The 15,298-nt window shown below is 42.2% G+C and overlaps 1 protein-coding gene across 2 annotated transcripts in view; it reads left to right on the top strand.

The window, feature by feature from the left end:
- Positions 1–15,298, top strand: part of FRMD3 (FERM domain containing 3) — a 298,912-nt gene that overhangs the window by 190,121 nt on the left and 93,493 nt on the right. The window contains exons 4-6 of one of the 2 annotated variants that reach the window (XM_037797263.1): positions 928–1,006; positions 7,468–7,565; positions 13,733–13,856. In XM_037797263.1, coding sequence (XP_037653191.1) covers positions 928–1,006; positions 7,468–7,565; positions 13,733–13,856 — 301 coding nt within the window. The remainder of the gene's footprint in view (positions 1–927; positions 1,007–7,467; positions 7,566–13,732; positions 13,857–15,298) is intronic. The other variant, XM_037797264.1, reaches the window with a different exon arrangement.

Here is a 15,298-nt window from a genome sequence, read left to right as displayed (position 1 = left end):
GAATAGGATGCTGATCCCAAGTAGCTATACTGATATAAAGATTAAAAAAATGACTGGGTATGTCAGATCCAGAGAAGTAATCATACTAACAGCCATATTTCCTTGAGTTTAAGATGCTTAGTTTATATGTTAACTGAAATATTAATGCATTTTGCTACACTGGAGTGCATTTATTAGAGTAATATTGCAAGTCAGTAGTGGTCTTATAATTGTTGGTGTCTTGGAATGAAGGAAATCCTGTAGAGTCCTATTAGCTGGTCATTGAGTTCTGCATGCTTGATGCAATTAGAACATTCGAGAATCATGAACCTCAACCCAAATTTCAGTCTGTGTAGTGCTGTCTTGATTCAGATGAACCAGGAAGGTATAAAAGTATTAATTTCCACACAGGCAACTCAGTGCCTCATAGGTAGATACTTTCAAAGTCTGCAAAGAAGGATGAGTACTTTTTTTTGGCTGACTTGGTTTTTAAAATCTTGATTCTAATTCAAAGGCATTTTGGGAAAACCAGGTATGTGCAGTGATATTTTTTCCACCTCACAGGCTAAAAACCTGAGTGGTGCTTGTGGGCAATTTGGGGTGGGAATAATAGGAAGAGAAAATATTATTTGGACCTGTAGGACCTTGGCCTTGGGAGAAATGAAGGATTGAAAGGGAGCTGTGATGAGGAAAAATGCTACCCGAGTAGGTTGTCTGTATTCTGCATCTGCTTGAGTGTCCTGTCAAGCATTCTCTCTGAGTTTTGTTGTCACTGTTGCATTGTTTTCTGGGACATAATTTCTGCTTCTTACAGAAAAATCACCCTTTCCCCTGCCCCTTGCCCCCACCCCAAGCTAATCAGTTAAGGCTTCATGGCTGACTCCTATGTGTGTTTGAGTTCATGGTCTTTTGCTGCTTTTCTCATGCTTTTTCTTTATAATGTTTCAGCTCATCCACCATACACCATGTGCTTTAGAGTGAAATTCTACCCACATGAACCCTTGAAGATTAAAGAAGAGCTCACAAGGTATTTTTCGTTTGTTTGTATGTGTAATGTGCACCCTTAACCAGCCAGGGTCTCCAAGACTTACAGGTGAGACCTGCCTCCTGCCTGGAGGGGAGGACTCAGTCAAGCAGGTGCTGAACTCAGCATTTCAGCTTGGAATGTTTCCCTAATACTTAATTGTCTTGGAATTTTTCAAACAGTTGTCACTGGGAGTGTAATTAACTGCACAAAAAGCAGTGGTTATGAAGGGGAGGTGCGCTCTGAAAACATCTGACAGCAGAGTTCTAAAAATAAATAGAAGATGGCTGTCTTTAGGATATGGGCAAATTCCCAGCTAGTACAGCCCGTAGGGCCTATCTTTTGCATCTAAGCTTCTCCGGAGGGGAAAAGATCACTTGATAGAGTGGACTGCTTAGGTCATCCTGCATTTTGCTTATGAAATGACTACCCTGTGGGGCAGGCTACCCTCTATTTGTAGGCTCTTAGCCCAACTCTCCTTCCCAAATTTTCCAGTCTTCTGGCCTCCTCTTTTCTCATCTCCTTCTGCTGGGTCCACATCCAGTCCAACTTCTGGGGTCTTTGCTTCCTTGAACAACCTTGGCAAAGGTTGCTAAGCAAGATCCTGGGTGGACCAATTTGTTGGGGAGTGGAGAGCTGTTGTGTGGCTTAGTTCTTGATGCAGCTTTGATTTGATGGTCACAAAAATCTCTCAAAAGAATCTGCATAGGTGCAAATGCAGCAGAAAAGCAAATGCAATTTACTGTGATGATTATTTGCAGGGGGAAGGTCTGGGTTCTTGGAATTTTTGCTTTCTTGTTGTTCACGGGTCTCTGGTACAGTTTGACCATAGTGGTACAGAGGTGACTGTGGCGGTGAGCAGATGGTTCTGTTCTCTATTATTAACTTACCCACATCCATTTAGTGAGGTTTGTGCTGGAGGGTGTGTGGGAGAGTGTGAAAAGGAGGGTTACATAGATAATGGACGTTATAAGTGGTGGTTAGTGTTTTGCAAATGGCCTGCAAATTTTTTTTTAGGTAAAATTCACATAACTATAAAATTCACCGTTTCAGCCATTTTAAAGTATAGAATTCATTTCCTTTAAGTGTATCCACAATGTTGTGCAACCATCACCACTGTCTAGTTCTATATTTTCATCACCCCAAAAGGAAATCCATGCACATTAAGCAGTCATTCCCTATTTGCCCTTTCCCCAGCCCCTGCAACCACTAATCTACTTTCTGTCTCTATTTTGGACATTTCATATAAATGTAATGCAATCATACAATATGTGGCCTGGCTTAATTTTTGTTTGAATAATTTATTCATTTATTTGATCTGTTCCTGTTGTCTGCATAGCCCAGGGCCTGGATGAGCTACAAAAAAAAAAGTTTTTTTTAATTAAAAAATATAAAAGGGGGGGGGGGGGATTTGTCCTGCAGTCTGGATGCTGACTGTGCAATTAGGAAGATAAAATAAAATACTAATGCCAGGTATTATTTGATCAGATGCCATGTTTCACTTTTGTCATTTGTTTTCTTTTTTTGATTTTCTCTGAAGGATAAAAAATTGAATCCTTTTTTGTTGTTGTTGAGAAAAGTACCGTTTGGAAGTAAAAGAATGCAAACTTTTAGTTAATAACCCTAGTTAGGCCCCTCTTAATTAAGTCTGTTAGCATTTCACTGCCCCTGACTGAATCGCCAAGGTATGAATAGTGGAATATTGTGAACAGTCTGCTGTTTCCAAAGGAAAATGAGACAGTCTCCTGCTCTTGCATAGGTGTAAATGTTTTTATTTTTATTCTTTTTTAATTCAACAGAGTCCTTAGAAGGCAAAACTAATTTCAAAATTGTGGAATGCCCCCAGATACTTGAAAACCCTTAATTTGAAAGCATTTAGTTTTTCTTGTTTGATTACATTGTTATTTTACTGAAGATGAATCTAAAAATTGAGAAGAATTTAAAATACAGGAAGTTAAGATACTTATGACCCTGCTTAAGAATTTAAAAACTTTGAGGAAAAGACAGGTTTAAAAGAGCAAAACAACAAAAATTCACAAAAACTGGATATTTGAAATTGGTTTTCGTCCTTCCTTTCTCTTTCCATTTAAGCCGTCATCTTACAATCATTTAGATTTCTGGAGCTTTTGTAAATGTTTTATACAATTGAATGTAATCAGAGGAAGGCTGGTTTTTATTTTTGCAGTAAGAACCATCTTTATATTCATGCTAGGTGGAGAAGCAATATCATTAATGATGGTAGAAAAATTTATGCCCTAGAGCCTCTTGTGTTTCTGTTGCTTAATCCTCACATGCAGGAGTGATACGAAAGGAAGATGTATTATTATGGTTTTATTTTTTTGGTGGTGGCAGCTATTGTATTAAAAAAAAAACAAGTACCCTGAACCTGAAGCCATTTATAAGGCTCAGTGGATCCACAATAACCCATGATTATCTCTGGAAATCATTGATACAAGCAAGGAACAAAGCTGGGATGTTATGAAAGCTGATTTTCTTTTCCCAGGAAGCGTTCATCGAACTTGATTTCTGAATTATGGGATTAGAAACCAAACCTCTTATTCATAAGTAAATAGTTATATGAAACTATTTTTCACTATTAAACTCATCAAAAAGGGGAGACTAATGCTTTCGTGTTCAGTGCATACATCCCAGCAAGTAGAAACCTTGTGACATTTGGCTTGGTAGTTTACAGTCCTTATGAAAGGAAAGATTTGATCATTTCAAGTTTTTGTGTGACCTTGTCATTGTGGATTGTCTAGGGCTGTGGTCCTCTAAGTGTGGTCCCCAGATCAGCAGTATCAACTTTATCTTAGAACTTGTTATAAATGTAAATTCTTGGTCCCTGCCCCAGATTTACTGAATCAGAAACTCCAGGGTTGGGGTCCCACAATCTGTATTTTTTTTAAGACTTCCAGATGATTCTAAAGCATGCTAAAATTAGAGAACTGCTACTCTAAGGCAATTTGGATTTTCAAAAGTATTGGCTTCTTTGGGCAGATATGGTAGCCAGCAATAGTTAAAGGTAGGGGAAGGCTATGGGTTTGCTTCCCCGTCACTTCACTGATGGGGGCAGTGTTGCAATGAAAGCAAGTCTCAGACCAGTTTCTGCCACATACATAAGTTTATTAGCAGTGGACTCAAAGCAGTTACACAGCCTATTCTGAGGTGAGTGCAATGAAGCAGCAGGATCCGGTGCACACCCAGGCGATTCGGTCCACAGAATCCTCCCTCAGAGACCAAACACGGGAGCTGACCCAACTGTGGCTGAAAGGGCACAGGCTGCTCGGAAGACCAGACTTCTGCCTAGTTCAGGCGAGAGTGACGGTGCCTGTGCGTTGTTCTCAAACATTCCACATACTGTGAACGTCACTTGTGTCACCAATGGAAAAATCGCTTCTCACTTCTCTTGTGCCCGTGAACACAACCTCCAACATTTCTGGGAATTCCATCCCTTATGGGAGCCAAGAGTGTGGGCTTCTGTTTAGGGTACAGCAAATATTGAATAACTGCCTCTAGTGGATGGATTGGAACCAGCCTGCATGCACACAAAAGCCACATTGCTTGAACTGAACTACTTTTTTCTGGTACAATTTTTTTTATTGAGATGTAATTCAGATACTGTAAAAGTCACTCTTTTAAAGTGTACACTTCAGTGGTTGTTAGTATGTTCACAGAGATCTTCCCTGCTCACCACCGTCTAATTCCAGAACATTTTCATCATTCCAAAAAGAAACTCCATACCCGATAGTGGCGATGGTAGCACATTATTGTGAGTGTAATTAACGGCACTGAATTATGTATGTGAATGTGTTTGAAGGGGGAAGTTTAGGGCTGTGTGTATTACAAGAAGGAAAGTTAGAAGATAAAACATGGGGCTGTATGACACAGTAAACCCTGTTGTGGACAACAAACTGGGGTTAATAGTACAAGCATAAGAATGTTCTTTCATGAATTATAATGAATGTATGACACTATTATAAGGTGTTAATTATAGGGTGGTCTATGGGAAAAAATACAACTTACATAAACTATGGACTATAGTTAACAGTAATATTTTAATATTCTTTCATCAGTTGTAACAAAGGTATCACACCCATGCTAAGTGTCAACAATAGGGGGGTATATGAGAATGTTGTATTTTTTACAAGACTTTCCTGCAAACCAACAACTTCTTTAATTATAAGAAAATGCTAATGCTAAAAAAAGAAACCTCATACTCATTAGCAGTCACTCCCCATTCCCTCTTGTCCCCAGCTCAAGGCTACCACTAATCCACTTTCTGTCCCTATGGATTTACCTATTCTGCATATTTCATATAAATGGAGTCAGTATGTGCCTTTTGTGTCTGGCTTCTTTCACTTAGCATAATGTTTTTGAGGTTCATCCACATTGTAGTTGATCCTGTATCAGTACATTATTTTTTTATTGCCAAATAATATTCCATCATATGGATACACCACATTTTATGTATCCATTCATCAGCTGATGGATATTTGGGTTGTTACCACTCTTTAGCTATTATGAATAAAACTGCTGTGAACATTTGGATATTTGGATTGTTACCACTTTTTAGCTATTATGAATAAAACTGCTGTGAACATTTGTGTACAAGCTTTTGTGTGGACACAGTTCTGATTTAACTGGGTCTGGGGGAGGCCCACTCATGGTATTCTTGTAAAGCTCCCGCAGGTCAGGGTTGAGAGCCGCTGGTTCAGAACCTTATTACTCAGAGTGTGGTCCTTGGACCTGCAGCACCAGCAGCCCCTGGGAGCTTATTAGAAACAGGGGCTCTCATGCCCCAAACCAGACTTCCTGAATTAGAATCCACATTTTAACACGATCTCTGGGTGTTCCATGTGCCCCCTGAAGTCTGAGAGGAACCAGTTTAGGAACTAGTCTGGGCTCTGATCTACCAAGCGTAATAGCGTCCTCTGACAAAATGCACACAGAACTCCATTTATTTATTTATCAGGGACTGCGTTTCTCCCTGCCTGAAATTCCACATGAAATGTAGGGCAGAGAGGGTGTCACCTGGGTCCCCTGGGATGCCCAGGGCCTGGCACAGTGCACAACCCAGGTGAGAGAGAAAGACGTGTTGAATCAAACCTCGGTGAGCCCCTGGCTCCCTCCGGGCTCACAGTGAGCTTTCAGGGAGTTCCCCAGAAATGGGGACCGCTTGCCCTGCGGGACAGCAGCACCTCCATGACCTCAGAAAGTTAATCACCCTCTGATTCTCCATTTCTTTGCCTCTAAAATGGGGCGTCCCTGTGTTGCTCGTCACAAGGTTGAGTGACAATCTAATGTATTTGAGCAACGGAAATGGCGACTGGGACCAATTGTGAGGTGCCAAGAACATGGAAAGAAAAATCTCAGCTTCATCTCTGAGAGCTACACTATAAAATAAACCCAGAAAGACTAGTGCACATATCTGCAAAATTACTTTAGTTGGAAATGATAGATCCCAGTCCTGAAGACTTGAACAAAAGAACTAACATGGCTAAGAAAGAAATTTGAAGAGGGCTTGACCAGTGTGGAGGACCAGGGAGGAGAGTGTCAAAGATGAGCCTGAACTGGACATTGCAAACTGGTGGGCCCTTGGCCGATTGAGCCCACATGGACTTGGTGTTTGGGGCCACAGTGCTTTTAAAAAGTAGGATACATTGCAACATTTAAAGTTCAAGGGATTTCACTTTTAAATCCAATGTCCCTTATTTTCTGGATAAGCTGGACATGCTTGGCCTATTCTGTCACCTGTTGGCACTGGGCTGTAGCCACATAGTAGCTGACCCCTTTAGAAGGAGTGGCTGCTTTCCATTCTTTTCCCCCACCCCTGCCCCTTACACCAGCTCATTTCACTCATCGACGAGCTTGCCTGGCCTCTGGAGGCATTTGAGTTTGCCATCCCTTGCACAGAGGGAGAAGACACCAAGCAGATGACACTCTAGTTGTGAATAAGTTGGTTTTTTGGCCTCATAACCACGTCTCTCTGAGACGGGTTAATATGAGCCTGCCTGCCCCATGAGAAATGGTATGGGCTTTTCTTGGTATATTGATTCAACCCATTTTCTGGCTCTTCCGTTTCAAACAGACTTTTTAAAGAACTTGGGCAGCAAGTATCTGGGATGCTAGTGGTGGTGATGGCAGCTGTGGTTGTCATTGCATGGGATGACCTACTCAGGTGGCATTTCCCAGCCCTCATCTCATGCCTCTGTGGTAAGTCTGAGCCCATCCAGCCTTGGAAGCACCTGAGATCTGCTCAGTCACAGATGCCCCCGATTTTCTGAATTCAGAAGGCCCCTCTCAGTTTTCCTCTGCTTGCTCTACCAGGGGCTTGGCCTGTCTGAGCCACTCCTCGGAGCTGGGCAGGGCCCTGGTGACACAGGTGACTAAAGCATGAACAATCCCCTACTGCTGCCATACTTCAGCCAAAACTTAGGGCGACTATTTCTCCTTTTGTATTGCAGGTATCTTTTGTATCTGCAAATTAAACGAGATATTTTCCATGGTCGACTGCTGTGCTCCTTTTCAGATGCTGCCTACCTGGGTGCTTGCATCGTTCAAGGTAAGTACAGCCACGGCTCACCCATGCCATGTTCGGCTGGGCTGCAGGAAGGCGTCTGCAGAGCATTGGAGAGCCAGAGCCCTCCCTCCTCCCCTACATGTGCGCACCCTGCCCGTATCTGTGGTAGCTCAGTAAAAGAGCCCCCTGTCATGCTCCTTCCTAAACCAGGGGCGCCTGGTGGAGGGCTGGGCTGCGCTGTTCATGGGGGGCTCTGCCAAAACAAAGGGCCCTGCAAGGACCGTGGAACTCAGAATGTCTCTTTCAAAGGGGCTGGATGATGTGGATTTACAGGAAGCTCTCAAGCAGTGTGGCGTAGTCTCTGATTTGGCCTCAGATTGCCAGGTGGGGGCCCAGTGGGCTATTGAAGGGGGTGGGAAACTGTGAGCAGGAAGATAGGGTCAAACAGGGAGGTCATCCTTGGGAATATTTTCTATATATATTCATATGTATGTGTGCGTAAATATATATATATATATCTTAGGTTGCCAGGGCTGCTATTACAAACAACAGATGACTGGCTTAAAAAGGAACTTATTGACTCAGCTTTGGAGGTTAGAAGTTCAAAATCAAGGCATCAGCAGGATCGTGCTTTTTCTGAAGTCTGTAGCATTCTGGTGGTGACTTACTGGTGATCCATTACTTAATTTCTGTCCCTGTCACACGGCCATCTGTCTCCTACCCCGTGTTCAATTTTCCTCACTTATAAGGACCCCAGTGATACTGGATTAAGACCCACCCTGTTTCATTTTGACCTTTGGCCTCCCCTTAACTAGTAACATCCTCAGAGATTTTATTCACAAATGGGTTCCTGTCCACAGGACAGGGGTTAGGACTTGAGCATGTTTCTATGGTGGGACATGATTCAGTCCATAGTGATATGTACACACTGTCTCTAGTTCCTCAGCTTTTTTAGCCATGTGACATGGTAAGGAGAACACCGCATTCACAGTCTCGTGTACCTCAGTTTGAATCATCCTTCCTTCATTTCCTAGTTGTGTTACCACAGGCAGGTTACTTAAGCTCTTTAAGCTTCCTTTTCTCCATCCATGACATGGGGATGGTGATAACTCCTTTGTTAGCTGTGCAAGGATTGTATGGGCTAAGGGGCACCCAGCCAAGGGCAGTTAATTTTAGGGTTAACCTTAGGGGGTGGAGAGACCAGCAAGTGCGTTGGACCCAGGGTTGCCCTCTGGATGTTTTCCACCTTTAAGGACCCCAGTGTGAGTGATGGGGCCTCCAGGGCTGAGGTGGCATGTCGTCATGGTGAGCAGCACCCAGGTGAAGACTGGCTCAAGCAATCTTGTTCTACTGGGGCCAGTGGAGAGGCAGCTTTTGGAGGCCCCCAAGTGATGCAGGCATTTGTAGCATGAATGTTAATGATGTGCTTATGAGTTAGGAGGCAGGGGAAAGGGAAGGAGATGGGGAGGGAGAGGGGAAGGGGGAGATGACCCAGTAGACATGTTGATCTTAAGACTGGAATAATGAAGGAGTTTACAGTGGGGTCATAAGTGGTCATAGGCGACAGTCATCTGGCTGTCATGATCCCAAGTAATAAGACTTCATTCAGTGACAGAGAAACCCATCCTCCTCGGGGGATTTCACTGTTACCTGCCCCTGTCCATTGGGATCCTCTGTGCTGTTCTTTGGAGCCTTCTCCCAGGTGGTGGTCTCTGAGAATTCTGAAGTGGGGGTGTGTGTTCTCTTTTTTACCTCTTTCCTGGAAGCATCCTAGTTCTTGGTATCAGATTTATCAGAAGTGTCACCCTTGGGGATATCCAAATTTAAAGTATTCAGAACTACAGGGATAGTGTGATGGTAAATAGGGGAGTGTCTTCCATCTGCCCCGACATGGGGTGTGTGCTCCTGCATCACAGGGATGTTAAAACCCCATGGTTCCCTTCCCTCACCATGAAGGTTGACAAGTCCTAGCAGTGTCCACTGTCTGAGTAAGGGAACGGGGACTCAGTACGAGTTCAAGCAACCAATTGGCATCTGAGGATCTCAGAATGCATTTAGGCATTGTGAATTATTGTCAGTTCTCTAAGGACAAACTCAGTGTGGCTCTCTAATGGAAAGTTCTCCATCCTGTTTTATGTTTGAAATAAAGCCACAAAGACTCTATTCAGAAGAGAAGGCCCTGTCTCACCCTTCACTGCTATTATCCCTTACCACACAGACTGTATTATGTGCTGTGGAGAAAGTAGAATTGGAAATGGACTGGCGGACCTCGAAAGGACTTTTCATCTCTAAAATGCAGTAATGTCTGTGGTTTATTTGTGGTGACTCCAGTAAAAGCCTCATACTCCAGAGATTATTTAGAATTGCAGATGACAATCTACTTTGTCAGAGCCACTTATTCTTACAGAGAGAAACAGGGAATATGGAATAAAGGATTAGAAAATGTGAGGCAATGTGACTTTTCACTGGCTTCGTGTTTGCTAAAGCTGTTTTAAGGAGCATTTTTTAAGCGTCAGTATATTATGATTATATAAAATACTGTCAGTCACCCAGAGTTTTGCTGCCTGTACATACTGAATAATTTGAGTATAGTAAATATATGACCTGCATTTTCCTTCAAAACTACAAACACATGAAATCCTAAGGCTGTCTATGTATCCTGTCTTGGGTAAAAAATCTCTTTCCTGTTCCTTTTACGAAACAAATGTTTTGGCTCCTTCTAAACGGTCAGAATTCGGTTCAAATGTCATTTCCTCTGAGAAGTCTCCCTGGACTTCTGTACCTAATGCAACCCCCCTGCTGTACCTCATTCTTATCACAGTCCCCGGTTTTGCTGTTTTCAGTACTATATCTGAAATTATTTTGTTGTGCTTTTGAATTTGCTTTGCATTTTCCCCTATGTAGAAACTAAGCTCATGGGAGTAGGATTTTCATTGCCTTTTTTCACTGTTGTATCCCTGTGTGGAGCACACAGTGACTTCTCCAATAAATATGTTAAATCAGGGCACTTGCCTAAATTGCACCAATGTAGGCTTTTTCTATCTATTCTAAGGAAAGAGTGGTTTGGTCGCCTGCTGGGAAGGTATTCACCACCTCATTCATTTATTAGCCAGTGTATTCTCCAAACATTCATTGAGCAGCTGCTATGTGAAATATAAATACCTGTGGGAGAAAGGTAAACAGGCAAGTGTGTGATGTGTTAATGGCTAAATAGAAGGGAACATGGGGTGTTAGAAGAGCCCTTGGAGGGGTTCCCAAGCCAATAAGGGTGGGTTGGGGAAGGATCCCGAAGTTGGCACTGGAACTGTAACACCGTGTTGCATCCTCTCTAAACCAGGGGAAATGCCATTGCCTAGATTCCCCTTTATGTTACATCACCAGACCCCACCCCACTCTTGTGCTTCAAACTCTCCAGATTTTTCTGACAGTTGAATTCCCTTAGAAAAGTGCTAGGTTCTGTTTCAAACCATAAGCCACCCATTGTGTAATGCCATTTGTCACAGTTTTTCCCCCAGGTCTTGTGTAGAAGGGAGAATCACAGGCTGCACTCCCAACTCCTCTTGGTATGAAAAACAAGTTTTGAATGGTTAGAAATCCGTATTCATTAAAAAAAACTGTCTTCTGCCTAAGCTGAAGTCAGAGTTAAAGACAAACTTTCATGGTCAAGAGAGCAGGGCACATGATGGGGAAGGCATTGACAATGGGTTGTCCCCATGACAATTTTTTCTCTGACTTTTCTGGTATTTGCCAAGCTACTTATTAGCAGCTTTTGGTAGTGCAAGTCCTTTGCATCTCACAGGATCTCCTGGAAAGAGAAATGTCCCCCACAAACAAGCCCTTCCCTTACCAACTACTCTGCAAACTGACATTTGCATTGAAGATGACCCAGTTTCATATCAGTGGGTTCATTACCTCTAAAAAATGGGAGCATTAGGTTATGTCATCTCCTAAATTTTTATATCCAAAATCAGCTCACAGGTACATGTGTGTGTGCATGTTTGCATGTATGTGTGTGTTTCTTTTGGAACTTAGGTACAGAGGGTAGAATTAATTGTCAGTTCGTGGCCCACTTGCGTCATTGGTCTCTTGAGGCCCAACTATTGATTGATTGATTAAGTTCCCTTTTCTCCATTATTTTCTACTTCCATTCCCAAAGGCAACAGCTGGGTTGATACATATCTTTGACTTTGTACTTGTCTTCATAAAATGATTAGTATTGTTTTGTGGGTGGATGTACTTTGAAATTTCATAAATTATATGGCGCTATGGAACCCACTTTATTCCTTCCTTTTTATGCTAAGAACACTGTTTTTAAGATCTATCCACGTTGTTGGGTATACATCCATTTTGTTGCTTTTAGGTGCTACAGAGTATCCTGTAGTGGGCATCTCCTATGTTTTCCTTATCCATCCCATCAACAGTGAACATCCAAAATGCCTTCAACTCCCAGCTGAGCATATCCTTTAATGGACCCAGAGGTTTTCTAGAATAGATACCAGAAGGAGGATTGCCCAATTATAATATTTGATTAAATACTCTCCCCTTGCTCTCTAGAAGAGCTACACCCCACTAGAATCCCTCTAGCCGTGCACAAATATTTTCATTTCCTCACCTCATTGCAGTCTCAAAGTATTATCCAACTTTCTAAATTTTTGCTGACTTACAGATGTAAAAAGGCATCATGTTGTTTTAGTTTGTGTGCCGCTGATTACTAATGACTTTGAGCATCTCGTCATATACTAGCTCTTTGATTTCCCTCTTCTGCCTATTGTTTTTGACCATTTTCATATCCTTTAACCATTTTTCTTTTGGTTTACTTGCCCATTTTCTTATTGATTTATGGGAGATTCTTCTTCATAATAGACCTTAGCCCTTTGCAGCTTTAGATGTTGCAAACATTTTCTCCCAACTAGTCATCCCACTCCGTTGCTTTGTCTATGATATCCTTTAATGAACCAAAACCTTTTAATTTTCATATGATCAAATTAATCAATTTTAACCCCATGGTTGATGTTTTCTTGTATCTTATTTTGAAAGTCCTTCCTCATGTGGTGTACATTATAGGTTCTTCTAAGAACTTCGTGATTTGAACACTATTAAGAAGCTACCAATAGCTTTCCTTTCCTCTGAGTATTGCCCTTTTGCAGTCATTCGATAATTCAACAAGGAAGGGACAGTTGATACAAATTACAGAGCTGGATGTGATTTTGCAGATGTGTTCAAGACATACTGGTTTCGATGTACGTTAAAGTCATGTTGGTGATGATGTTCTTCTAATCCAGTTTTCCAACCACCTTTAGTCTACTCCCCTCTGCCATATTCCCCATTTCTACTTGAGACGCTTGCTCCTTCTGGCTCATTTCCTTAGAAAGTTTGTAGAATCAGAAAGTGTTTCTACTGCCAGAACATCACATTAGCTGCCCCAGACTGTGGTCCGGGGACCTCAGGGTGCTCAGAGATGTGCAAGCACTTCTTTCTTTTTGCCCCACGAGACTTTCTGGAGGTGCTTTCTATTAAAATCCAGCAGCATCCTTAATCTGGTGTTCACATCCATACTTAGATACACTCTTTCTTATTTGAAGAACAACCCATTTATTAAGGGCAATCCCCTTGGGCTCCTTTGTGTTGTGATTTTTCAATGAATGAGTCTACATCTACACAAAGCTCAGAGCAGCTCCAGCCAGGGAATTCTTAGAGAATATTAGCCTTGAAAGGAATGTTGAGGAACATCCAGTAGTTTCCATCTAGAGGAGACACCACCTCTTATCCAGAGGAGCATTTGGAAGTATTGGGGAAGGGGAGTTGTTTTGTTTTTTGTTTTTTGTTTTTTTTTGTCATGATGACGGAGTGTACTATCAGCATTTAGTGCTTGAGGGGTAGGGATGCCCAATGTCCTATGGTGCTTTGGAAAGTCTGACACAGTAAAGAACTATTCAGCCCCCCAAATGCCAATAAATCCCTTTATTATACAGATGAGGGAAATGCAACCCAGAGTGCCTCAGACAAGTGCCCAAGCACACACGTCTAGCCCTGAACTAGAAAAGAAGCTTCTAGACACTCAGGCCATGTCTCTCCATAGACACGAGTCTACTTTGTTGTTTGTGATCTTATTCCAAGCTCTTCTTCTGCGGGGTGGGAGACATGTTACGTGCAGCCCGCTCTTACTGTTTTAAATCTTTCTCTTTCTCTCTACCTTTTCCTGGTTACAGCTGAGCTCGGTGATTACGATCCTGATGAACATCCTGAGAATTATATCAGCGAGTTTGAGATTTTCCCCAAGCAGTCACAGAAACTGGAGAGAAAAATAATGGAAATTCATAAAAATGAACTCAGGTAGTATGAGTCGACATCTGTGAAAATGATAAAATGAGAAAACATTCTTACTGCAGGGAATGTGGGAGTCATGTTATGAAAAAAGAATGTTTGTAATGTATGGGTAGACTGTTTCAGATGGCAGAGCAATATTTCTGGGCACTGTCAAGGAAAAGGGATGCTGATACCACGGTGTCCTCCCTAAAGAATTATCTCAGTAGTGGGGATTTCCCTGGGTGGCTGTTTATGTACCATCGGCAGTTATTGGAGCAATATATTTTCTTTTGCGTAAGAGTTTCCGAGAGCCCTAAGTTTTTAAAAGTGAAATCTATGGTAAACAACTATTCCCTTTTATTTTGAATTTTATATTGCCTCTTCCTCTCTTGTGGCCATTGCTTGAAGCACTGACTCTAAAGAGAACTCATTAACGACATTTCCTTTGCTGCGCTGTTTTCAAGATGAAAGATTTAGTGCTGCTCCCCCTCCTTGTCTCAGTGCTGCAAGATGACTGCTACCTGCAGAGGAGAAGTGGGAGAGTGGCAAAATCACATACAATTATTTTCCGTGTAGCAGACATCTTCCAAACCCATACACATACTGATTTATCAACTCAGGAGGTAGGTTCTATGGTTATCCCCATTTTACAGATGAGGGAACTGAGGCACAGAGAGGTTAAGTAACTCACCCAAGGTCACACAGTGAGTGGCAGAGCCAGGATTTGAATTCTGGCAGGCTGGTTCCAGAGTTTGTGCTTTTAAATACTATATGATGCGGCCACTCTACTAGGCTACCAGGAAGGAAATGAATCATGCATAGGAATAAGCACTGATTTAGAATCCAGATAATTTAGGTATTCTTGTCTGTAGTAACTAGGATTAGATTCTGGGCAAATCACAGAAAAGTTGTTTTTAATAACCACAGCAAGCCTGGGTGGTATTACAGCAAGTATTGATGAAGAATTGAGAGCTGAGATGCTTCCATCTTCTGGGCCTCTAGTAATTATAAATGAGTGTCACTGGATTGTGAATTCTGGAACAAAGAACAGTCCCCCAGTGGGGGTGGGATGGGGTGTATGTGTGTGCCTGATCTCCCTGTGTTATGCATGCACGCCCCCTGCTGGGGAGCCTGAGAAGAGCGCCCAGGTGGGAACTGAAGGTGCAGCGTATTATAGCTTGGAGATGATCTTTCTTCTTAGAGCTAAAGATGATTAGACCTCAAAAAATTTTACCAATTGTAGAAAGAAAAATACTGTATATATAGGTAATTTTAGAGTATTATCTCTTAATGAAGAGCTTTGTTGAAAATGTATGAAATTCTGACTACTCTTTTTACATTTTGGGAAACAAGCATGCTAGAGCTATGTTCCAATATTCCAGATGAGGGGTTTGTGGCACACCAGCATCCTTGTGCGCACAGCATGAGACACTTTGGAAGGAGTCGCATCCACTGTGTGGACTGGTAGG

The sequence above is a fragment of the Choloepus didactylus genome, chromosome 10 (genome assembly GCF_015220235.1).
Source record: "Choloepus didactylus isolate mChoDid1 chromosome 10, mChoDid1.pri, whole genome shotgun sequence".
Taxonomy (NCBI): domain Eukaryota; kingdom Metazoa; phylum Chordata; class Mammalia; order Pilosa; family Megalonychidae; genus Choloepus; species Choloepus didactylus.
Note: the sequence above shows the minus strand (reverse complement) of the source record. Positions and strands in the feature narration are given on the sequence as shown.